General features: G+C 39.4%; 1 protein-coding gene across 3 annotated transcripts in view; it reads left to right on the top strand.

Annotated features, from left to right (window-relative positions):
- celf3a (cugbp, Elav-like family member 3a) overlaps nucleotides 1–25,050 on the top strand; it is a 42,036-nt gene that overhangs the window by 7,894 nt on the left and 9,092 nt on the right. For 2 of the 3 annotated variants that reach the window (XM_042506157.1, XM_042506158.1), the window contains exons 3-8: nucleotides 267–349; nucleotides 16,463–16,511; nucleotides 18,155–18,283; nucleotides 20,091–20,170; nucleotides 20,704–20,847; nucleotides 23,070–23,214. In XM_042506157.1, the coding sequence (XP_042362091.1) occupies nucleotides 267–349; nucleotides 16,463–16,511; nucleotides 18,155–18,283; nucleotides 20,091–20,170; nucleotides 20,704–20,847; nucleotides 23,070–23,214 (630 nt within the window). The remainder of the gene's footprint in view (nucleotides 1–266; nucleotides 350–16,462; nucleotides 16,512–18,154; nucleotides 18,284–20,090; nucleotides 20,171–20,703; nucleotides 20,848–23,069; nucleotides 23,215–25,050) is intronic. The other variant, XM_042506159.1, reaches the window with a different exon arrangement.

The raw sequence follows: 25,050 nt of genomic DNA, 5'->3' as shown, positions 1-25,050 counted from the left end.
CCCATGTTTTCAAAAGAAATCAAACTAATTTCCTCAGGTTTCAGAGGGTTAAATAGCTTGTGAAAGGCGTCTGAACACAGCACAAGAAAACTGGTGTCGATCCCAGTTTTCAATGGGGTTAATTTTGGATCATTACAAACACACTTTGTTTTTTTTAAGCAAATTAAAAAATAAAATCGTTCTAAAATTGCAGCCCTCTGAATCAAATCATGAGTTGCCTGGAGATTCCCGCCTGTCCTTCTCACACTTTGTCTCTTTGTCTCCAGGATGTGCCTTCCTGACATATTGTGCACGTGAGTCCGCCCTCAAAGCCCAGAATGCACTGCACGAGCAGAAGACACTACCGGGGGTGAGTGTGTCTTTTCCAGATCCTCAACAGCTCACATGTGTATATATAAAACAGGAGCAGAATAACTGGCATGCTCGGCTATGTGAACGCACCACACAGACACACGTGAACACACAGTGACACGGGGAAATTAACCGAGTTTGACATGCGGGCCTGACTTCCTCCTTTAGCTGATATGCTGCAATAAAGGTCAGAGGCTGCTCTCCCTCTTATGTTTCATATGTGATGCATCCAGACATATCCATCCAGTTAAGGCATGAGTCATCTTGCTACATGTCACGGGTCGAAAGAGACAGCTATGAGGCTCGCTGCTGGAGTGACTTTGCCAGTTCTTATTCTCTCTGATGTTTCTCTTCCTCTCTGTCTCTACGTCTCTCTCTCTTTCTTTCTTTCTTTTTTTCCACCCATCGCTCCCTCTGAATTCTAATCAAAGTTAAACCTAGCTTTATTAGCATAGCCAGGCAGCAGGTGTGCTGCCAAATGACATTTCCAAAGCTAAATATGACATGACAGCCGCATCTCTATAATAACCGACTATATGAGAGACAAGGCGACAAGGCAAGGAATTACTGAGACAGAGTGTGCTCCCAGACTGGCTGCTGCTTCCTCTTTTACTAACAAGGCTTCACCCCTGTTTCCTTTTGGTTATTTTTGTTGAAACCTAAATCACTCGCTTCTTTTTTGACTTCCCCCTCCCGAGTGGCAGCTCATGACCATAGTAGCATTTGAGGAAAGAGTGGAGAAACAGGCGAACAGTGTAACGGTTATACGCCGTATCGATCAGTCTCATTAATCATTCATTAATCTTTGTGATGTGGTCACATTGCTTATATTTGTCCTATGAACAGTTCAGAACCCAAAGATATTCAATTAAATGTCACAGAAGACAAAGAAAACAGACAATATTCACTGCAGAGAAGCTGGAACTGCTGATTGAAAAATGTACAGATTCATCAATTTATCAAGTAATCGACAAAAAGATGATTAAGTAATTTTTCAAGCATCTGGTTTAAGCCTCTTAAATGAGAGGATTTGCTGCTTTTCTTTGTCTTAAAGGAGCAGTTTGTAGGATTTAATGGCATTTAGCAACGAGGATTGCAGATTGCAACCAGCCGAAATGTGCCAGAGTGAACTAGTTAATTCCTTCAATGTTCATTGTTCAGGAGGTTTTTATCAGGAGCTGAGTTATCCGCAGAGGTCTCTTACTCTGCAAATCAAACAAACCAGGTGATTTAAATTGGTAAATAAACTGAAAAAAGCAGTTTCTGGTTACAAACATACACTGTATAAAACAATCAACGTAGTTTTCATGACATCACACGTTGTTTTGGGGACTGCCGTTCTGCATTTGAGCCGTCGCTTTCTTTGTGTTTTAGAGCCAGAAGTGACCACATTTAGGCGAGAGGGTGGAGCTGTGGAGGAGGCGGGTGGATCTGACCCACAGATAGTGGTTACACGGTCACACCTCGCAGACAGCTTTTCACTCACGCCACTCCACCCTTAAATATGCATAACTTTAAGCCTTAATAAAATGGAAACCGGTGAGTTCTAAATAAATTCGCCCCCACACAGTCGTCATGAATGTTGAAATTAAGTATAGAGACCAAAACTTTTTTTGTACCAGGCTGTAAACATGTTTATTTCTGCTGTTAAATTGGGCATTTTAACATACGGATCTATGGGATTGACTCACTCTTGGAGTCAGTCTCAAGTGGCCGTCAGAGGAACTGCAGTCTTTGGTACTTCCACGGTGGCTTCGTTTTTCAGCCACAAATCATTGTTTCCCCAATGCTGTACGGCTCGTCAAAGACAGGCCACTAGCTCAGCACCTGCTAATGTGTGCTCACCTTTTCGTCTGATAACCAGACGCTCAGGAGGTTTTTCCCTGGTGCTGAAATATCTGCAGAGTTCTCTTCTTCTCCAAAACAAACAGACCTGGTGATTAAAGCTGTAAAAGCACTGAATGCAGCAGTTTTATCTTTAGTAACATAGCAATGCAACATGGCGATCTGCACAGACGAGGGGATGAAAACACAACAACTCTTACTTTCAGAAGATTAGAAAAGAAACAGTATAATATATTCAATTTGTACCAATATATCCCCCTAAATCCTACACAATGGACCTTTAAAAAAGCCATTTGATGACGTTACCTTGTTCTCTGGGAAATCATGTTGGCCATTTTTCATATTTTCGGACATGTTATCGATGGCACAATGAATAGATCAATAAAAATGATCATTAGTTGAAACCCTAAAGCAGACATAAGCACCAACTCTCACATTTTGATAAATAAATGATTACTTGACAATGGAAATTGTTGACTTAATGTTTCAGCAGAAGGTTGTTGTAATGGCAGGCGGGGGGTTACAGAGGGACACAGAGGCAGTCTGTAGGAGCAGGCTGGTATTAGGGTTGCAACAAAAGAAATCCCATTGTTAGCGTGACAGTAGCGTGACCTTTCTGACCTCTCATAGGAGGATCAGCAGGGCCCAAGGCCCCCCCAATGCTAAAAACCCTCTCCCCCCTGGGTTTTCAACCCCAGCGGCTCTCCTCCTCACAACCTCTTACCTCTAAGCCGCGTGGAACAAGCTAAACCCTCCTGTGTTCTCTCAGTCCTCCTCTGCCCTCCCCCATCTCTTTCCAAAAGGGGAAAAAAAAGACGAAAACCATATTATTAGCTCCGTACACGCCCACACGGACAAGAACTGCCTCCCACCCCTGCTACCAGCTGTGGTGTAATTGTCATCTAATTGCACCTGCACTGCCAAAGAATAATTAACTTTGGCATCTCATGGTCGGGGCGATACAAAAGAAATAACATGAAAGCAATTATTGGACTGAGAGCTCGAATGAAAGCACACCTGAATGAGGAGAAAGCTGAAGGATGTCATTAACACTCAGTAACGCTTTTCTGTAAGCGTTTCTCCCGGCAGGAAAGTAAGAGTCTGTTTTAAGGCTTTCTGTTTTTCTTTGCTGTTTTACTGATTGATGATTCTGTGTCGACAATGGAAAAGACGAAAGAAAGAAAGAAAGAAAGAAAGAAAGAAAGAAAGAAGTCAGGCAGGGGCGAACAGATGGTTGTCTCGGAGCGGCACCTGGCCTTGTGTTTAATTTCAGGTGAGGGTCTCTAAGTGAGAGGGGGAGGAAGAGTGTCAGAAGTACATTCAGCGGAAAGTAAGGGAAGAAAGTGAGAGAGTGGTGGATTTGTGAAGGGGAGAAAAAAGAATGGCGGGAGCAATAAAGCAGATTCAGTCTGAGAGGATGTGTGGAAATGGAGGTCGGAGGGACTCACATTCAGTCCTACTTGAACATCTTGTACTCTTGTCCCCTTTGTTCTTATCACTGTATCTCTCAGGCCACTTTGTCTGGCCGAGTCAGCTGTTATGAGGCTCCCAGAGACATTAACATCCAGTTTAACCAACATGAAATTCAACCACCTCAAATATTTTCATCATTCATTCATATTTTATAGCAAAATTAGCAAAAAAAAAAAATCACTGGTTATAGCTTTATAAGCAGATATTTGCATATGAATGCAGAATCTGAAGGCAATGGGATGAGAATTTGGTATTGGAAGCATTTTGGTTTCTGTTTTGTAGTCCGAGTATCATTGACTAATTATGTTAAGAGCAAAAGAGGTGGTATGCATTGCTGAAATCCAATTCTGTTGGAAAAAAAATGCTTTGAGGTTGGCTTGGAAACCCAACATTTACCATATGTAAGACGATTTAACATTTTAATACCTTTCAAAAAAATTTGATTTACATTTTGTAAACAATGACTGGCAAACAAAAGAGAAGGTCTTGGCCTGCGGGCTACACCGAAAAATATCTAGAGGCTTAATCGTTGTCAGACCAATAGCCAATGGGTTGCAAAATTGCACTTAGCCTAGCATATTTGGGGGTTTCAGACAATTACACATAGGCTAATCAGGGTGCCCATTCCTGAGATTAGACCTTTCATTTAGATGAAAATGTAACTTAATGTGATATATTAACAATAAAACATTTTTTAAACATTTTTTGATGTTTATGAGAATGTTGCCCAAAGTTTTAAAAGAACATTTCAGGAACAAAAAGAAAACTTACCACTGAAAACCTTACTAAAACATTCAGTGGTTGCATTGTGCTATTCTGAGAACATTACTAAAACCAAAAATTGCTAGCTGGCTCTCTAGCTAACAAAACCCACCTAAATCTAAAGCTCACTAATAAACATGTTCAATCCTGTTTGTTTAAGAGTCGGGCTAGCTGTTTCCAGTCTGTATCCTAAGCTAAGCTAACAGGCTACTAGCTGTAGCATCATATTTGGCATACAGACACGAGAGAGGTGTCAATCATCCCATCTATCTCTCAGCAAGAAAGCAAATTAGCACATTTCTCAAAATGTCCAACCTTTCATCTGATCGATAAGGAAAATAATTGTCAGTTGCAGCCCTAAAGCTCATATCTGCTTCAGTGGAGACACAATATATTTCCCTTCATGAACACTCACTTACCTGAATTAATATTTGCAACAATGCCTCCCAGTTAATTTTAAATGTAATAAGTATTTAATAGTGCGACTGTGCCCAAGTGAGAAAGTGTGTGTGTTTGGTGTATTTTGCATGTGCAGCGGGGGAAGGGAGGGCAGGTGTTCACACTAACACAGTTTAATGAAGGGTGTGTATGCTTTTGTGTGCGTGTGTGCGCGGCAGAAAGTCTGTTTGCTTTTGTGTGTGTGTGTTTCCATGGAGAGTACACATCCAAAGATATGGATGGGTGGATGGAAGTTGTTGGGTTTATTATAGGCTCCTCTCAGGTTTCTTCATTCATTATCTGCCCTGTGTGTGCGTGCATGTGTGTGTGTGTGTATGTGTGTGCGTGTGTGCGTGCGCGCGTGTGAGTAAAATCTGAGCTGCAAGGCCTTCTGTGTTTAAGCTGCCCATACGAGAGGAAAGAGCCCTCTTTGAGTGGAACATCTGACTAAGCCTGACATTTACTCAGCCATAAGGACTTAGACGGAGCAGACAGAGGGGTTTTATCAATAGTCTGAAATAAATGCATATGCTAAATATAGCCCAGGCTTTTTACGCAGGATATGAGATGGGAAGTTGTAGTGCCAAGGCGTTGTGCTCTAATGTTTGAGCAAACGTTGTGCTGTCGAAACACGTGGGAGCCATACAGTTGCAGGGTGATGTTAACAGTGTCTTATAAACTCTATCTTTTTTGCATTTTTTTCATTATAACCACAGATGGTGAAGCACTTAGTAACTGTGTGTTTTATCAGAGAAATTATGATTATGATTATTATTAAATAGGAAACTGGTATTTAAAGAGGACCTATTATGTCTATTTTCAGGTTTGTTTTTTTTATTTTGGTCTTCCACTATGCTTTCATGGTCAAAAAACACTTAACTTTCCTCTTACTGTCTGTGCTGGGACAGTAAGTCTAAACACAACACAAGTGGACATGTTTCAGCAGGATTATCTGAAATTGGGGAAAAATGAACAACACCAGCAGTGATGGTTGCATGTTTCTTTAATGTTAGCATGTAACTACATGTAGCATTGTACATTGTGCATTGTAACATTTGCAACCAAGTTTGTCTGATAAAAGCATTTAGCTACATGTAGCAGAGTACTTGCAGCTATAGAATGACTGTGTTAAGTCCCTGAACCAAAATCTTAACAACTGGACAATTTCCAGCAGGAATATGATAAGAAATGGGGGAGATATTAACATTATCTGCTACCAAGAGTATGTGTCTCCCTGACGTTAGCATGCAACTTTATGTAGTATACGTTCACCTTATTATTTGAAACAATATATATGACATAAAAATAAATAGTAGGTCCCGTTTAATCTGCAACAAAGGAAAAAAAAGACAAAAACACAATGTAGATGCTCAGATTTGGTTCACTGGGGCCCTAAAACACGCTGTCATGATGTAAACATGAGCAAGTAACATGCTGTAAAGTGTTACTTTGTGACAATAAGCAGATAAAGCAGCTTCTCCATATGTAGCTATGTTCTGATGTCAGTGAGCTGCGGGGATGATGATGAAAGCAATTAGAGCGACTGTGTTCACTTGATGAATCTATCTGGAGTTAAGTGTGCATTCATGCGTCGAGTCATTTACATATGCATGCATATCAATGTGTGGCGGGCACGATGCAGGACAGGCGGCCGCTGACAGACAACAAAAAGAGGTCCCGTCCCCTTTACGTCACTCCGGGGCAACTGTAGTGATGGATGCAGATTGGATTTATAGAGGTGGTAAATGGGTGTGAATTAGAGAGAAATTAGATAAATGAAGGAGGGAGGAGGAGGGGGCAATATGGGGGAAGGTGGGGGGGTGGGGAAGGAGAGATGAATGAAAGTTTGACATAATGAACAGTGGGTGGCAGCGAGGGTGGAGGGGGTTGGAGGTGCACTGAGGCAGTGTGTTTATCAGCTTAAATACAGACATCTGTTACAGAGAAATAGTGTGTTTTGGGGGGTTGGGAAGTGTGTGTGTGTGTGTGTGTGGTAAGCAAATACACAGAAAAGTGGATAAAGGCTGCTGTCACAAAACTCATTAGGCTCTTTGAACTACACATACACTGGACTACGATGGAGTTAAAGTGTGTAAACGAGTGATACTCAATTTACAGCCCGTGGACCAAATCTGGACCCCAGCAGGGTGCTGGGTGGCTCCCCAAATATTTTCTAATTCTCAATAAAAATAAGTCTATTCACACTGGGAACCAGAGTGCATAAAACAGCATCAAAATAGAGCTTGTTTATGAAAAAAAAGTGCCAGTGGATGATCTCGGATGATGTCCTAAATTCCATCAAACATCCAAAAATTCTAGAAACATCCTAAAATCCCAGAAATGTCACAAAATCCCAGAAATACACTAAAATCCTAGAAGTGTCCTTGAAATGTCAGAAATGCCCCAAATCCTAGAAATTTTCTTAAATCCTAGAAACAAGTATGAAGCAGCTGCGACTGACCTCCCGTAATTTAGCAAAAGTGGCCCCCAAGCAAAACAAGTTGAGCATCCCTGGTGTTAAGGATGCCTGAATTAAAAACAAAGAAAAAACAAAAGTAGGACATGGACCCTATCTGTACCCTCTCACACACACACAGAGAGAAAAATGTGTCCGTGATTCAGTTTTTTCCCCTTCTGCTTCACTGAGTCGAGTCAAACAACACTTGACATGAATATTTAACAGTCAAAAGAGACAAAACAATTGAGAGTCAACTTGAGTGTTGTTAAAAATTTACTCTTTGATATTCTCCACTTTGAGGGATTTTTGTTGGCTGTCTGACAAAAAAGTGTCAGCTTCGAGGAGCTGTCAGCTTCGCCTTGATACTGGACAGACTAGTGAACCCTGTAGGAGAGGGAGACAGCGCTGGGAAAGCAGCTTTGACACTGAAGACTGGATCATTGATTAAATATTACTGAACTGTATAAGCGCTGTGCTGTCTTTGTGTCTGATTGATTTAGCGACTGGCTAAATCTAGGAGAAGGTTTGTCTGTGCTTTGTGTGTCTGCCCCCCCATATGTGTGCAACCACGTGTGGAAACATTAAGGGACTGTTCATTATTTATCAAACAGGAAGGGGAGGCATGTGTAGTCATTTTTTGAGCACCGAGGAGGGACTTGTGTGTAGTTTTCGGCTTAGGGGCATACAACTTTAATTGCTGTATTTTGTATTTATTTTACCACATGTTCTCTTTTTTAAAAGATCGCCCAATTACACAATTTATCATAGCCAGAAACTGTAAAAACAGAAATTATTGTTGAACTTTTACAATGGGACCCAAGCAGCAACCTCTGAGGCTGAAAAATGAAGCAAGTGTGAAAATGCCAAAAACTGCAGTCCATCAAATGGGCACTCAAGGTTGACTCCAATGCAGAGTCAATCCCCATAGACCCCCCAAGTAAAATGCATAGACATGTTTACAGCCTCGCAAATAAAAATGTTTGTTCTCTATACCTAATTTAAAGATTCATTACAACTGTACAGGGGGTGAATTTTTATATAAAATACTTGTTTACATTTTATTAAGGCTTAAAGTTACACATATTTGAGGCTGCTTTAGTGACAGGCTGCCTGAAAGTTGCCCCCACTGGTCGCTGCAGTCTGTGCGGTCCAGTCTAAATTTGGTCACTTCTGGCTTCAAGTAACCAACATGGTGACTCCCAAAATGGTGAGCTCAAGGCTTCAAAATGGCTTTTCACAAACCAACGGATGATATCATGGTAGCTATTGGCAGAAAAAAACCATCACTTTGTCTATATGTCTCATTTAGAATTTTGCCAAAAAGTGTTTGCATGAGCAAACCAGCATGCACAGCAAGACTGAAAAACCAAGGATTTTTAAAACTCCTAGGATTTCATCTTCAACTTTTCACGTTTATATAGCAAAGGGTATGTTTTTAAAATTTAAAGCCCCTCTCCCACTGCATAAATAACCACTAACACCTGCTAACATCTGAATTTTCAGCATTCACATCTGGGTCAGATGACTCTGCATTAGTGACAGTAATATATCGGCACCAACTGCGATCGGCATTGATGGAAACACAACACCGGGATGAACGTGCTAATTTTAGTCCCCTTTACCCGCAAAATGCAATGACGTTTGTCTCCACCATAGCAGAGCTCAAATATTGATCAATACAGTCTGCACTGAGTTTGAAAGAAAGACTGAAGAAGTAGAAATATAAAAGCGAAGTAACCACTCTAACATTTTTCACTGGCTTCCATGCTGCTTTCAGCTGTTTACTAATTTATTTTAAGGCCTGGTCGTGACATAGAATGTGACACTCCAGCAAAAAAAAAAACAGAAAGGCAGAGAAGAGTACACAGCTCTGGTCTACTGGCAATGGAAAAGTAGACTATTGCTAATTTGAAAAAAAAAAGTTTACTCGTGCTAATTTTGGTGAAAAAGGGTTTAACAACTAATTTATGTTGGAGGAAGGTTCACACATTTTCCCCAAGTCACTAAGGGAGGCTCAAGGAGAAATATTTGTAGCTATGGAGAGGGTAAAAAATAAATAAATAAACAAAAAATGAAGTCACATCACAGCCAACCCTTCCTTTGATAAATAAAGAAAAGTCCCTAACCGTACTTGTGCATCTCTGCTTTTTTTAGTCCCTGTCTCTCTTGCTTTGTTCCAACTCTTTGTGTGAGCTCACAATCATCTGTGTCTATTAATCTCCTTTTTTTTTCATCCTGCGAATATACCAATTTCCACCTGTGCTTGTTCTTTTCCCCCGGGTGAATTCACAAGTGCGTCCCGGCGTTAAGTGCATTTGCGATGAGGAGGAGGTGGATGGAGAAAAGCGAAGGGAGCAAAAGCAGCAGAGACGAGAACAGAACAGAGAAGGGAGGAGGGGAGGTGGCAGGTTGATTACGGTCGCAGGTCTCGTTGCCTGGAGACGGCGGGGACGAGGGATGCCAGGTTGCTAGGCGACCGGCACGATGCAATGACCAGCGCTGTGTGATGGAGCGGAGGGGAGGCGAAGACGGAAAATTGTCTTTGTGCCCCCCCCCCCCCCCCCCCGCCCCACCCATAAATGTTCTTGAAAGAGCAGGGGAGATGGTCTCCGCTGATATATTTACCATTCAGAGTGGCAGAATGGATTGATATAGGAGAGAGAACAGGCGACAGAAATGTGTCACCCTCCCGCAGCAGCGGCAGCAGCAGCCGCCTGCTATATCTAGACTTAAAAACACCGGAGCTGAGAGAGTATAGAGATTATCATCTGCTGTGCTGCCTCATAATAGAGAAAAATATCACCACAAATATGCTTTACTCACTCCGACTGTAAACGATCCAAAACAAATTTAGGCAGTGGATGAAAATACATTTACATGGGAGTCATATATGGACGTTATGGGGGGTCATGCATTATGGCGAAAGGGTCGAGCTGTGATTTGATTGGATAATCTATGGATTTAATATCTCATAATCCTAGCGAAATCCCCCTGCGGCATCACAGGGCAGAAAGATTAAGTAGATGTTGCTGTGAGCGACAGGAGCAGACAGAACATGTGTGTGTGGGAACAATGAAGTCAGATTGTATATAAATGTGTTTGGAGATGGAGCACAAGAGGGAGGGTAAAAAAAATCAGATTGGAAAAAAAAGCATACTAAAATTGGGGCCGTTGATCAGGCAGGTTTTGCAGAGTAGATAGGAGAAGATTCCCCACTTAAGAACAAAGTCACTTCACTGTAAAATAAAATAAAAAATACTGGATTTAGGGGGGGGCAATATAGGCCTATATATATATATATGTAAGCTTTCTATGTACGACTTAATATAAATAGGGTGAAGTTATCTCATATGGGATTTAATTGTTTAAAAAGGAAAGAAAACATGATTGCCCCATTTTACCTGAACATGTCAGTGAGGTAGGGCTTCTCAATGTGTTTGAACTAGGGCTGTAAAACAATTTATTTTTATTTTATTGTGATTAAATGCAGACTTTCTATAGTTAATTACAATATCACAGTTAATTGTGATTCACATGTTTTTAATTGCACTATTTTGCATTACAAAATAATTTTGAAGTCCATATTGACAAGATGAAGCAATTCTTACCAGATTTTCTTAGATTATAAATCAAATGACAGTAAAAAACTGCATGAGACTAGCATAAAGTGGGCGTGTTTGTGAATGGGAGACCCATGTTCATTCAGATATCTTGAAGTCAGAGGTTAAGGGACCCCTGTGAAATGGCCATGCCATTTTTCCATTGTCAGAATTTAGTCTAACTTTGGTGCATTTTTCTGCCCCTTACTGAGAAGCCATCATAGTTTTAATACTCAGCCTATTGCAGCCTTTTTAAGACAGGGATGTTGGTCATTAATTAACACAATTCAAAAAAATTAACAGACTTTAATTGCATCTAGATTTTTAACTCTGCAGCCCTACTTTGAACATCCAAAGTTTCTAAATTAATTTACTTTGCAACAATTTTTCTTTATTTTGCTAAATAGTCTTTTCTTGTTTTTTTGTTTTTTCTCATAAGAAATAAATCAGCTTCTGTAATTACAGTTTACTCTAATAACAATGTTTCACTCCCTGATGTGTCTCTTCTCCCCTTATTTATTTTTATTACTTTTTTTCTCATGTTTTTTTCTCTTTTTATTTCCTTTTCTATTTTTTCTTGTTTTTTTTTCTCTGTGATTTTTTTCTCTTGTCTTTTTACAACTAAAGTTGGGATGTTAGTTATAGTTTAAGAAAACTATGGTGATATGTAAACATATGAAAATGTAGTGCTTTTTCTGTTTTTATGAATAGTCGGAAAAAAAAGAAATAAATCTGCTTTTTTTTTAAGATTACTAAATTCCAATCTTTGCTGTGCTCATGGGTTTCTCAGAGGGTTCTCAAGTCTGAAAACCTAAAAAATGCAAAAGAGTTAAGACTTGGATTTGATCACTGAGACAAATTTCTGAAATTGTACAGGCTCTTTTATAAGTGCATCAAGTTTCCTTTAGCTCTTACTTTTATCTCAAATAAAGATCAGTGCAGTGAGGGAGAAAAAAATAGCATTTCAAGATCTTAAATCAGAATCAGGCTAAGACAATAAGAAGGTTATTTCTCAGGAGTTAAAGCTAAGAAGTATGAGAAAATGGTCAGATTCTCATATTGATGTTATGTTATGTTGAAGAGTATTTTCCTTTCCTCTGGGTAACACTTAAGGTGGTAATAGGAGTTTAAGGTGGTTTTCTTTCCACCAAAAAGTGTCCCAAATTACATGACTTCACCCTATGAGTGTTTGGAGATGGAGCACAAAAAGAAGGGGGAAAAATCAAATAGTAAAAAACAAAAAAAGAAACACTAAAATATGCTGTTGATCGGGCAGGTTTTGCCTCGTAGTGTGTTTTTCTGTGCACTGTATGGGACTGTTTTTGTAAACAAGCCTAAGAGAGAAAGGGGAGGGGAGCAACAGGAGGCGGAGGAGGAGGAGGAGGAGGAGGAGGAGGGGAGAGAGCAAATTACTGTAAAGTGTACGTTTGTGGTTTAGGCTTAGAGGGAGATATTTTTCTCCCTGCTTCTGCATCTGCTCTTCAGGCAGCGCCAACATTCAACAGGCACGAGCTCCCTCCATCTTTTTTTTTTTCTCCTCCTCTCCTCCTCCTCCTCCTCCTCGTCTCCTCCCTTTCCGCGTCTTTAATCCTTCCATCTCTCGACCTAGAAGCACCCTTTGTCCTCCCCATTTGTTTTTCACCCTTCTCTTCCGCACAACCTTGTTTACCTGATGTGGGGCTCTCATCACTGGGGTTGTCATGACGATGGCCATGCGCGCGCGGTCTTCGTCAGAGGAGTGGGGCCGGTTGCCGTGCCGATGTGAAGTGGCACAGCCTCGATGGCCTCCACTTCTCACTGTTTTCCCTCTTGTATATTCTAATACCAATCTCCTGAGCCATCTGCCGCGCTTCTTCTTATCACCGCCGCCGCGGCCTTCGCTGTTTGTCTTCCTGCAGTGAAATATGGGCCGTGGCATTTTTTTTTTTTTTTTTACAGGCGTCAGTCAAACATGCTATCAATCAAAGATGTCACATTAAACCACGAGGTCGTAGCATCAGCTGCAACTCCTTCACTCTGAGGTTAGACAAGATATTTCACTAGGTGTTATCTTTTATCTTTGCATTAAGCAAATCATCCAAGGGACTGTGCTCTATTTATCAGAGAAGGGGGGTGGCTAGTGCATGACTTTTTATTTTTTATTTTTATCCTGACCTTTCCTGGAGCTTCTGTAACCCTCCCAGCTTGCACAAAGAGTTGGAACAAAGCGAGCGGCAGGGACTAAAAAAAATCAGAGATGCACAAGTACAGTTAGGGACTGTTCTATATTTATCAGAAGTGGGGGGTGGCTTGGGTGAGACCTGACTTTTTTGTTTGTTTATTTTTTACCCTCCCCCAAGCTATAAGTGTTTTTTTAGCCTCCCCGGGTGACTGGCAGAAAATATATGACCCTCCCTCCACCATTAATTAGTTGTTCGATTTTGAAAAGTTCCCTTTTGTGTTGGTAGTTGGACCGAATCACCAGCCCAAAGCGTTAATATTTGATTACCCAAGAAAGAGACAACAACAACAACAACAATCAACTATCTTGCAAGAGTTACAGAACCTTTATAATAATTAAAGGATACGGATTAAATTTCAAACTTTAAAAAGTAAATATGTACAGCACAGGTTGCTATATTACGGTTGCTGCTAGGCATGGGATGATATATAACTTTATCTTTCATCACAATAAAAAAATATATTTAACTTATACTACTACTTATAATAAGTTGACCGTGGTGAGTTGCCATTATCAAGATAAACAAACAGACTGCTGGGAAACCAACAATAAAAGAGACTCTGCAAAAACCAGCTTGGTTTCACTGCCACTCAGCAAATAAAGACGCAACGTCAGACACACAGAGGTGCCCTTTAGCGGTGGTATGAGACTCACCAGGTGGCACCATTTTTTTTTTACTTTGACTGTAGTATAAAGAGTTAAAAAGTTTGCATAATGGAGGGTGGACGGGAGGTGGATGGGCCAAACTGCAGACTCTCATCCAAGAGAGTCCCATGTTTATGTCCCAGTGAAACCAAAAGTCAATCGAGTTATTTTAATAACAACGTAGTGTGCTAGTATGTGTAATATACTACGCTAGTGATGTATGTCACATGTCCATACGTTGCGTTAGAAACAAACATACTTATTTTAAATCAAACCGCGATGTTTATTTTTAACCTAACCATGTACTTTTGTTGTCTGAACCTGAGGAAGTAAACCTAAAAATGAAGTGTATCACCTACATTGTTGAAAAAACCTTTAACAAGTGGAAACTTTACATTCACTGTGCTTGTTTTTGAGCCTGTAAGCGTAAATTAACATGTTGTCCCTAAGTGTCCTAAACTGACACTGGTCGGGTACCTAGAGCATCATATTTTGACTTTTACTGCCACTGACCAAGTGTCAGTATTTGGTGATTTAGGAGAATGTATTGGCAATAACAGGCTGTATAAGCACCAGCCTCAAAAAGTACAAGAGATCTTAATCAAATTGGTATATTTCATATGAATAGTTAAAAATATTGACTTGTAAAGATCGTTTATTTCAGTGTGCTGACATGGACGGCGCCAACCCTTTAATAGTTGGGTGTATAAACTATCCTGTTTATGTGATTGAGCGTGTAAACATGTTCATGTTCAGTTTATGAGCAACCCAAATATGCTAGCTGGAGTGCTCAGAAAGAAACTGGGATGTATAACTGGGATAAAAGCCTCATGTATGGGTTATTAATGTCCATGTAAACCAAAAAGGATATTCACCGAAAAAAAAATGTGTCCTATCTGTGATGCAATAAAAAATGCTTGCTTCTTTAAGTTAAGGAAAAGTGATTCCAAACTTGTTTTGTGCCATTTTAAGAGTTTTCAGCATATTTTGATGATTATGGGGATAATTTAATGAATCGCATTTATACAGAATAACCATGACGTGAAACTTTCATATTGTCCCATGTTGTTGCTTTTGGCACTGTGGGCGTAGAGGAGCAAATAGCAGGAGCAGTAATAGTGGTAAACCTTTGGTGAATCATTTTCTAATATCATAAGTGATATTTGTCGAGTGCTTTTCTCCAAAGCACCTCACAAAACCACAATTTTAGGATGTGGGTTCAGTCAGGATGATGTAATCTTCACTGCAAACAAAACTAGAATTTAAACAAAAATTATTATTCACTGCCTGCAGGAGCAGACGCCTGCATTTGCTTGACTGATTGGAAGATGGTTTTGAGACTTTGCCCCTCCATCTTCGCTATCATCCCATTAATTGGCGCAATCAATTGCTTGCTCTCTGTGAGGAGACACGGGGGCCCTCTGCAGCAGGTGTTACTGTTTTTTTTTTAGCCGGTGGTTCGGAACGCTGGTGGCATGGAGGAGACGGTGATTGTGCATGCGGGTCCTGGCGATGGAGCGCGACCGATCAATAGTGTCTCCTGGTGACCGATCACGGCGGATCAATCAGTGACACAGGATCAGTGACTGGCTGAAATGTCACCAGCTCCATAATTAAGACCTTCATTAAGCCACAGTTAACAGAGTGTCACTCTGTCGCTCTCACCTCGACTCCTCACCGACATCACCCTCCCTCCTCCTGCTCCTCTTCACACACACACACACACACACACACACACACACACATACACACACATCCCCCACCTCCATCCTCTCCTCCATATGCTCCTTCCCTTCAACTCAATCCCTCTCAATCCCAGCCTTCTCCCTTCTGACCTCTCGTTCTTTTCTTTATTTCACTCAATGCCTCTTTTCATCGAGCTCTATACATTTGAAAGGCCGGCGCTGTTTCATATAGAGGTTTTGTTAAACAGCGGGGAGGATAATAATTGTGAAGAAAAAAATAGTATTTCAGCAGCTTGTCTTTTGATGAATTATAAAAAGGTCGCCTAATCCCTCTCTGCATGCTCTCTTTTTTCTGTCATTCTCTTATTTGTGGGGTTTTTTTTCAGATATTATTCCTTCCTTTCTAACACTGTGTACCCTCATCTCTGTCACTACTCTGCTGCTGCGTGCTCCTGTAATCCAGATTAGCCGGCGAGTGTTCTTAATCTTATCACTTCCCCAATCCCGCGTGGGTGTGTGCTTTTCCTGGTTTTGTGTGATAGGGGGAGAGGGAACGATAGACGGCAGGATTAGAGCAGATTCTGAGAGAGACTCGGAGAGAGAGAGAGAGCGACTGTACGACAGTGTGACTGTAATATCACACATATCGGTGTCAGCCGTGGTCTGCTGGAGTAGAATTGGCAGAAATTTGAAGTTAGTGTGGTATCGTAGGAGGCTGGAGCACAGGCCACAGTCACCAATATCCATACATGCACGCATCTGTGGCTGTTATGTTATATTAAAGCTTTAAAAGCATTTCTAGAGGGTTTGCATGAAGTCAGTACACATGAAAACATCTTCTGCAGTTTACAAAACAGTGGTGGCTTCCTTTTGATGAAGTGCCAGTGTAAATAAAGTCCATTTATTTTTTTATTTTTGTGTTAATATCACTATCTGTGTCTTATATTTAATACTGACCGTGCTATGTGGCCTCTGTCTTTTCCAGATGAACCGTCCAATCCAAGTGAAGCCAGCGGACAGTGAGAGCAGAGGGGGTAAGAGAAACCTGTCCCCATCCAGAAACACAGCACCTGTCCAAACAACACCTTCACAGATGTACACAATCAACAGTATTGGTCTTAACAAGTCAAGTTTTTATTCCAACAAGTGAAATTTTAGCTTTTTGAGTTCAGTTCTTAAGAATGTGACACCGTAAAGAAACAGTTCAACCCCCAAAATCAAGACATATTTTTCCTCTTACCTGTAGTGCTGTTTATTAATCAGGACTGTTTTGGTGTGAGTTACAGAGTGTTGGAGATATCAGTAGAGTTGTCGGAGAGATGTCTGCCTTCTCTCTAATAAAATGACAAAGACGGCACTCGGCTTGTGGTGCTTAAAGTGCAAAAAACCACATTTGAAAAATTCAATGTTTCTTTGCAGAAATCATGACCCACTTACTCAAGATAATCCACAGACCTTGTTGTGAGAAGTGTCATAGTGAAACTATTTTCATTCTGCTGAAAAAGAAGGAAGAGTGCATCTACTCATGGACGAGAGGCTCGTGCTCATGACAGTGTGAGATGCAAAGATTAATGGCATCTTCCTCAGCTGAGGTGTCATGTTAGTTAGCTCAAGGTCTGTGGATTATCTTGAGTAACTGAGTCATGATTGTTGAGTTTTTCAAATATATTATTTTGATGCTTTGAGCTCCATCTAGCTCCGTTATCTTGGAGTGAAGGCTGACATCTCTATGACCGATATCACCGACACTCTCGACAATCTCATAAACAGTAACACAGTTAAGAGGAAAAACATGTCTTTTTGATTCTGGGGTGAACTGTCCCTTTAAAATTTTGGGAACAGAATCACTCACAGATTCTAAGCATGTCACAATCTGTTGTCATAATAGATTTCTGCAGTTGTTACATGAGATTGGGGTTGAAAATGTGGGTTGGACTGAAAACTCTGCATGGTGTATCAGTGTGTTAGATTTGAGAGCTGGCTGTCTAAAGCATTACATTCACAAACTATGATTTAAAAAAAAAAAATACATGAAAAGTACAATTTGGTCATTTCTTGTGTAACATGTTGTGATTTGATGGCTGACATGCAAGACTCAACAGCACAAAATCAAAACTTGAATCTGTCGCTTTAAGTCTCTTGACTGATGATCCCAAAATGAATGGGAGAGAAATGGCAGCCTGAACGTTTGGAAAAAATAAACGCGACGATCTGTAAATCTGTCGGCATGCTTTGGAGAATATTCTGCTGGAATGCAGCGTGCATGTGATTTGTAGTGAATGGGCTAAAACATGCAGAAACGCTGGTTTGATCCTTCACAGACGGGGACAGACGGAGCAGCTTCTCTGACAACACAGAGGGTGACAAACATTTGAGTCACCGCCAGATGCTGTTTGTTTGTTGTGATGTTCATGTTACTGCACTCTGGTGGCGCTGCGAAGCATCGCAGGCTGATCCCTCCTGCTTTGTAGCTTCTCATCACACCGTTGTTGTCCTTTATTATTCATGCATGTACAGTGACGTGGCACTTCTCCCTTTTTCCCCCTTTTCCCCCGCCTGTATCACTTCTTCCATCAAACATCTACTCCCTCTTTTTCCCTCTGTGACCTCACTCACATTACCCACACATTATCCTGTTTTCTCCCCTCTCCCACCTCGGCAATCTCCTTCCCCTTAGAAGACAGGAAGCTGTTTGTGGGTATGCTGGGAAAACAGCAGACGGACACCGATGTGAGAAAGATGTTTGAGCCGTTTGGCAGTATAGAGGAGTGCACAGTGCTCCGCGGGCCCGACGGTACCAGCAAAGGTAAAGTAAAGGTTTACTCAGGTCTTCTAAATCCATCATCTAACACGGGGATGCAGAAACTAGGGGTTGGGAATCAAAAAAAGGCCCCATGATACGATATTGTCACAATACTTTGGTCACGATACGATATTATTTTGATTTAAAGCATTTTGCAATATGCAGAGTATTGTGGTAACATATATTTTGTGATTTATTATCTTTTTTCAACTGCAAATTACGTGTCTCAAGGAAACTCTTTAATTTTATCTAAGTTTTTGGTCTTTTCATCTCACTACAGTCATTTTTATTTAAGTCTGATAAGGCAATTGATTTTATCATTGTAGTAGGTTATCAAGAGTTTTGATTTGCAATATTTTAATAATTCATATAATAAAAAATATACTACAAACTACCTCACATCCTGAGCACTAATAATGTGTTTTTTAAGCTTTTCTCCACACTATTTTCAAAACACACTTAACTCAGGTTTCTTTGAATGAATGAATGAAACCTTTATTGCCCCTGAGGGAATTTGACTTTCATCAAGAGCATAAAAAACATGAATGACACGAGACACCAACATCCACAATGGAAAGCATATAAAAACATAAAACAAATGAGTAAAATACATTATTAAAAATATACAAATATATAACTAAAAACAATCTTTCAGCTTTAATATATATAAATATAATAATATATATTATAAAGCTGCATCTATTTTAATAATATTCATAATAAACTGCATTTAAAAGCACCTTCCCCCTTTTAAATACTGTCCTGTCTAAAAAAGGGGAAAAATAATCTTAAAAAAATAAAGTGCTTTTACAGTTTTTACAGCACATTTAAAGAAAAACCCCAAGTGGAAGGAAACTAACCAGAATGTCGTACAATGTCACTCAAGTAAAAGATCAAATAACAGAAGGCTAAAACTATTATCAGGATAAAAAACAAGAATTAATATCACTAAGATGGCAATAAAATAGACAGACAGCTCTGATAAAATAAGGATATGCTTTCCGTTTTTAATAATCAAATAATTGTTTGCCGTAAATATATTAATAATCTGTAATTTTTAAGCAAAAAAAAAAGACCAAAATTTTCAAGTTTCATGCTTCTTAATTGTGAGAATTTGATTCTTTTTTGTCATATATTTAAATCAACTGATCAGCTTTGGATGTTTGGACTGTCATTTTAAACAAACCTTGGGGCACTGAACGTATTTCACTACTTTCTGACATTTTACTAACAAAACAATCGATTAATCGAGAAAATAACCGGCAGTTTGGTTAATAATAAAACAAACATTGGTTGTAGCCCTGCTCCTAATATGAAGTGATTACAAAGATCACGACTCTAAATGTGACACTGACGTTGCTTAACTGTTTTTATTTTTATCCGTCCCTGAGAATTAGGCCTCCGGCACTTCACCGTCACGTGAATGTAAATCACTGTTGTCACGAACAACAACGCTGATGATATTTGCCATGTAAATCAAAGTCCGGCGACAGTTCAAACACAGATGCTGGATTTTTCTGTGTCTGCTGCATGAGGCATGACTAATGGTGCAATAGGTTTTATGGGTCATGGCTAATGATGCGTTTGGTGGTTTACGGACTGTGATTGATGAAGCAATGAATGTTTTGTGGACCATGTTTAATGATGCCACGGTAACTGATGAAGCGCTGGTTGTAAGACGGCTCCTAATGTATTTTTAAAGGGAAGTAGTTTCTGTGTACCGCGTGTGTGTGTGTGTGTGTGTGTGTGTGTGTGTGTGTGTGTGTGTGTGTGTGTGAGGCCACGTTTAACAGTGTGTCATTTCATGTAGGGTGTGCATTTGTGAAGTACCAGAGCAACGCAGAGGCCCAGGCCGCCATCAATGCCCTGCATGGGAGTCGTACTCTACCAGTGAGTCCCCCCTACACACACACACACACACACACACACACACACACACACACACACACACACACACACACACACACACACACACACACACACACACACACACACACACACACAGAAACACAAGGTCACACACGTACTCAAATACAGTATACACACTTTTAGATGCTCCAAATACAGTCATTTAGACACTCAATGTGGTGACTCAGCTAATAGTCGCCACTTCTCGTTTTTGTCCCCCTCCTCCACACACACACACACACACACACACACACACACACACACACACAGTAGTTCAGGCTGACTAAATTACAGTTACATCTAACTGTCTGTGAAAAATAGATATTTCATCAGATATTTCATCCTTTCACCCATTTATTATTGTTTAAACATTAAACTGTGTTTTTCAGGGGTTTATTTTTCCAACAGAGGAGAAATGACTTGGCACATTGAATCCCTTAGATCAAAATGATGTTGAAAGTTATATTGATGTGAAAAGTGTCAAACAGATTTTTTTTTTAACATTTCATCCGCAGGGTGCCTCGTCCAGCCTGGTGGTGAAGTTTGCTGATTCAGAGAAGGAGCGAGGGCTCCGGCGGATGCAGCAGGTGGCCTCTCAGCTGGGTGTCATCAGTCCCATGACCCTGCACCTCGGGGCCTACAACGCCTACACACAGGCCGTGAGTAACAACCACACACACACACACACACACACACACATTTCTGAAAAAACACACACACTCTCCTTATTTATTTATGTATTTATTCAAACATTTTTTTTAACCAGCTAATAAATCAGAGTCTCTTTTTGAGTATATGCTGATTACATACAGACAATAAAATACAAAACAATACATTTTAAAAGGTATAGATTTAAAACCACTGTCTGCGCATCAAAAGAAAAAGTTAAATTTTCAGATAATATACAGCACATACAGACAAAACAGCATCAACAGGCCAAAATTGTTATGCATTGTAGCAAGAACAGTTTGTACACAGGACTTCTGTTAAGTCTAAGCCTGCAGGTCACTCCAAGACTGAAGGCCGTGATAAAATAGACCCCTTTTTCCAATAATAATAATAATAATAATAATAATAATAATAATAATAAGTTGCCAAGTGTGACAGAATATTCTGGTGGACCTTCTAATCCAATAAAAAAAATTGTCATAAAACAAAGTAAAATTAAAATGAGTCTGAGAGTTCCATATCTATTGTTTTATTTAGTAAATATCCACAATGACATACAGAGCAAATAATTTCATGTTTTACATCTTTTGTGCCAACTGATTGTCGATAACACAGTTGGTGATTGGTCCTCAACATGAAAACATGCTTTGCAAAAAAAGTTGGGTAGCTCTGACTTAACTTATATTTTATTTAAGCAGTAAAAGCTGATGTGACAAAAAGTGAAAAATATTAACTCAAAATGTACAAATTATTTCAGCAAGTGAAACTTACTATGTCCTGTGTGTTTTTACTAGAGAGTTTAACGTCATACAAGACGATTTTAACAGGAAAAACTGCAATTTACAGTGTAGAGTAAAATCACATTACTGCTCTTGTCGTTGATTGACCGTTTACCACAAATGGCTTCAGATTTGGCTCATTTACAGTCGTTCACTTTGTGATGCTTAAGGAGGCCTGAAAACGTGTTTTAGCTGTAATGGATGTGTTGATTTATTGTGACGCTCCATATTTCAGTAAAAGTTAAGCTAAAAAAATAAAATAGCTTTCTGAGAGGGTAATTTTCTGCACAGGTGCACTTAAAACTACACAAAACCGAGGCAGGATTTAACATGATCGTGTTATCCTCACAGCGCAGACACAGAGCACGCTGCACGATGTAAAGACCACTTATAACCTGATTTGTCACTAATTATGAAGATCATGAGGCATCTGGACAGGTCTGCAAAAACAGAGCGAATCACAAAGGACGACTGGTCTGTCTGTGTTGTGTTGCAGTGTGCAGAGAGGTGGCCCGATCAATGTTCAGAACAGTGCCACTGAAATTATATTGAACATGCTAGTTAATAATAGAAGCCTGATAATTAGTAATAAAAAAAGAAAAAAAAGAAAAAAAAAAGGAAATTACCTGAAAAAAGTACTGTCTTTTTAAACTGTAACATAATTTCAACCCTTTGAAACTTGAGCAAAATTATTTGATTTCTTTCAAATAATCGGGAGAAGGCATTATCAACTTTAGAAAACAGAAAAATGAAAATAAGCACAAAAAAAGTAAAAAACAAAAACAGAAAAGAAAATGAGTCCTGAAAATACAAAAAAAAATGTATTTATTTGATATATTTATTATATATTTTCAGTAACATAATTTAAAAAATAAAATTCTTACAATTCCAAATATAGTTTGCTGGAGATTTTGTCCCTAATTAAAAAAAAAAATTAATGATCCTCCCCCCTTTTTGAAAACAAATTTCTTGTCACCTTTTACTAATGTCTTGCAATTTTGTGGGGTCTTTTTTCCAAGTTTGTCATTGCCATTTCCCCCATTTTTTCTGAAAGAAAGCAAATCATTTTGCTCAAGGGTCAAATAGCTTATGAAAGGCATCTGAACATGGCACATGAAAAACTGATGCTGATCCAGTTTTCAAAGGGTTAAATATGTAATCAACTATAAAAATATTTTTACTTTTTTCCCCTTTTTTATTTTTTCACTGGACATGTTTCCCTAATGTTTTAAAACTAATACTCTAAATATTCGAAAGCAGCAAAGAAAAGTGATGCTGCTCCAGGTTTAAAAGGGTTAAATTCCCCTGGTTTCATTTTTCTTCTTTACATGCCTGAGATTGCACACAAAAAAAACACAGACAGATCCCTCTAAACATACTCCACAAACACCAAATATCCTGACTCCCTCCCTCCCCCCGCCTCTGTCCTCCAGTTGATGCAGCAGCAGGCCCTGGTGGCGCAGTCGGCCTACCTCTCTCCTGTTGCCACGGTGGCGGCGGTTCAGATGCAGCAGCTCGCCGCCCTCAACCCCAGCAGCATCATTGCCACGCCGATCGCATCCATCACCCCCTCCTCAGGTAATGAGAGGCAGAGATGTCTGGCCCCGGCCGGCCTTGATTAGATTTCTGTTTGAAATATGAGGACGGATACACAAGGAGAGGTGGACCTAAGAGGACAAAATAACAAACATCTATTCCGCAGGTTTATTTTTCTTTTTTTCTCAGTCTGTCATGATGTTAGCAATGTTTTTGATTTTACATTTAAGAGGAAATACAGCTAAACGGTGAGTGCTGCAAGTATAGTCTGTATTACAGCCATGTTGATAGTGGATATACTAATGTTGATTTTTGAAAGTTTGTTTTTGTTTATTATAAGGATCCTTGTTAGTTGACAGCTAGTCAACAAGCTAGTCCTCCTGGGGTCCAAGACAACATAACATTACGCTACAACAAAAACAAACAGTAATAAAAATTAATAATGATAATAATAGTAGTAATCAATAAAATAAATAAATAAGTAAACAAAATATGTTAATAATAATAGAAAAATAAAACTACATTAACAATAGTAATCAGAAGATAATAATAGTGACTTCACCAATCAATCAACCAATACAAATAAAAAAAAAAACACCAATCAAGTCTTATTCTTAACTATCTTACTCAAAAATCAACTTAAAACAACCAATTGAAAAATAATTGGTGAAAAAACCAAATACCTAATAACCAACCAACACACCACAGCGGCTCAAAGAGGACAATACATACACAACAAAAACCTCAAATTAATTCATGTACACATAAGAAAGATCTTAATTTCTGTTTAAAACATACTTTGATTAAACTTTTACTTAAAGTAAAAAAAAGACTTTAGAATGATATGAAATAGACTTAAGCAGCAACTTTAAACTAATGAAACTGTAAACAGCAGATACACAGACATTAATGTCTCCCTCAGGATGAATTGTAATAACTTCGGTGATCCCTGAGCAAATTAATCTGGTGGCATCATCAGGCCAAAATTTCACTGTGTCCAACATTTTGATTCACGACCAAATATCTGCTAAATTTATCAGCTGTAGCCATTTTTGTGTGTAGAGCTAATGAGCACAAGATGATGATTGTGGTAAATGTTACCTGCTTAAAGGGGCCCTGTGGAGTTTTCATATTTACAGTGAACGATTTTCACCAAAATGCATTGTGTGTATCCTTTGGGTCTTAAAAAACACTGAATGCATTTTCTTTTTTTTACTATACATTTGCAAAGCTGATTTAAAAGAAATTCAATCCTGCATTGTTGACATCCATGTTACTAGCCTGCAGTCTTTGGGTCTGGCTGCATGCCGCTTTTTTGAGCCCTCAAATCCATCATTGTCATGAGATGCATTTCCATGCACCTCTTTTAATGCACACGTTTAATTTTTGCATTTAAAAAACAAAAAAGAATGTGAACACCAAATATTCAAGAAAAAAATGAAATATTGCCAAAAGGTTTTCTAGCTTGGGGGAGATGGAAAAGTTGATGTGTCGATAAAAGGTAAATGCAACTAAGTGCAAAGGAAACAGATTGTGCAAATAAATGATGACGCACAGTCATTGCACAGGCCGCTGCAAGTACTCTTTGTCATCTCTGGATGGCTTTTTAACATGTTTCTGCACATAGGGATGTTACCAGAACTCCTTGGGGAGCAGATAGCTGTAATATTAGTCATTTAAAACTTCATTGTAGAGTTTGGTATCTGTTAATATACATGCAGTGTTGTTCTTTGTTTGATGTTTGACTCTGACTCGCTCTCCTCTTCTACAGCGGTATAATAACACCTGACTGGAGATTTTACGCCCCCTGCTACTTATCTCAATGAAGCAACTCCCAATATTTGCAAAAGTCGACATCAATTTGCATTTTTTAACAGA

The sequence above is a fragment of the Plectropomus leopardus genome, chromosome 18 (genome assembly GCF_008729295.1).
Source record: "Plectropomus leopardus isolate mb chromosome 18, YSFRI_Pleo_2.0, whole genome shotgun sequence".
Lineage (NCBI taxonomy): Eukaryota > Metazoa > Chordata > Actinopteri > Perciformes > Serranidae > Plectropomus > Plectropomus leopardus.
This window is presented reverse-complemented; position numbering and strand designations above follow the sequence as displayed.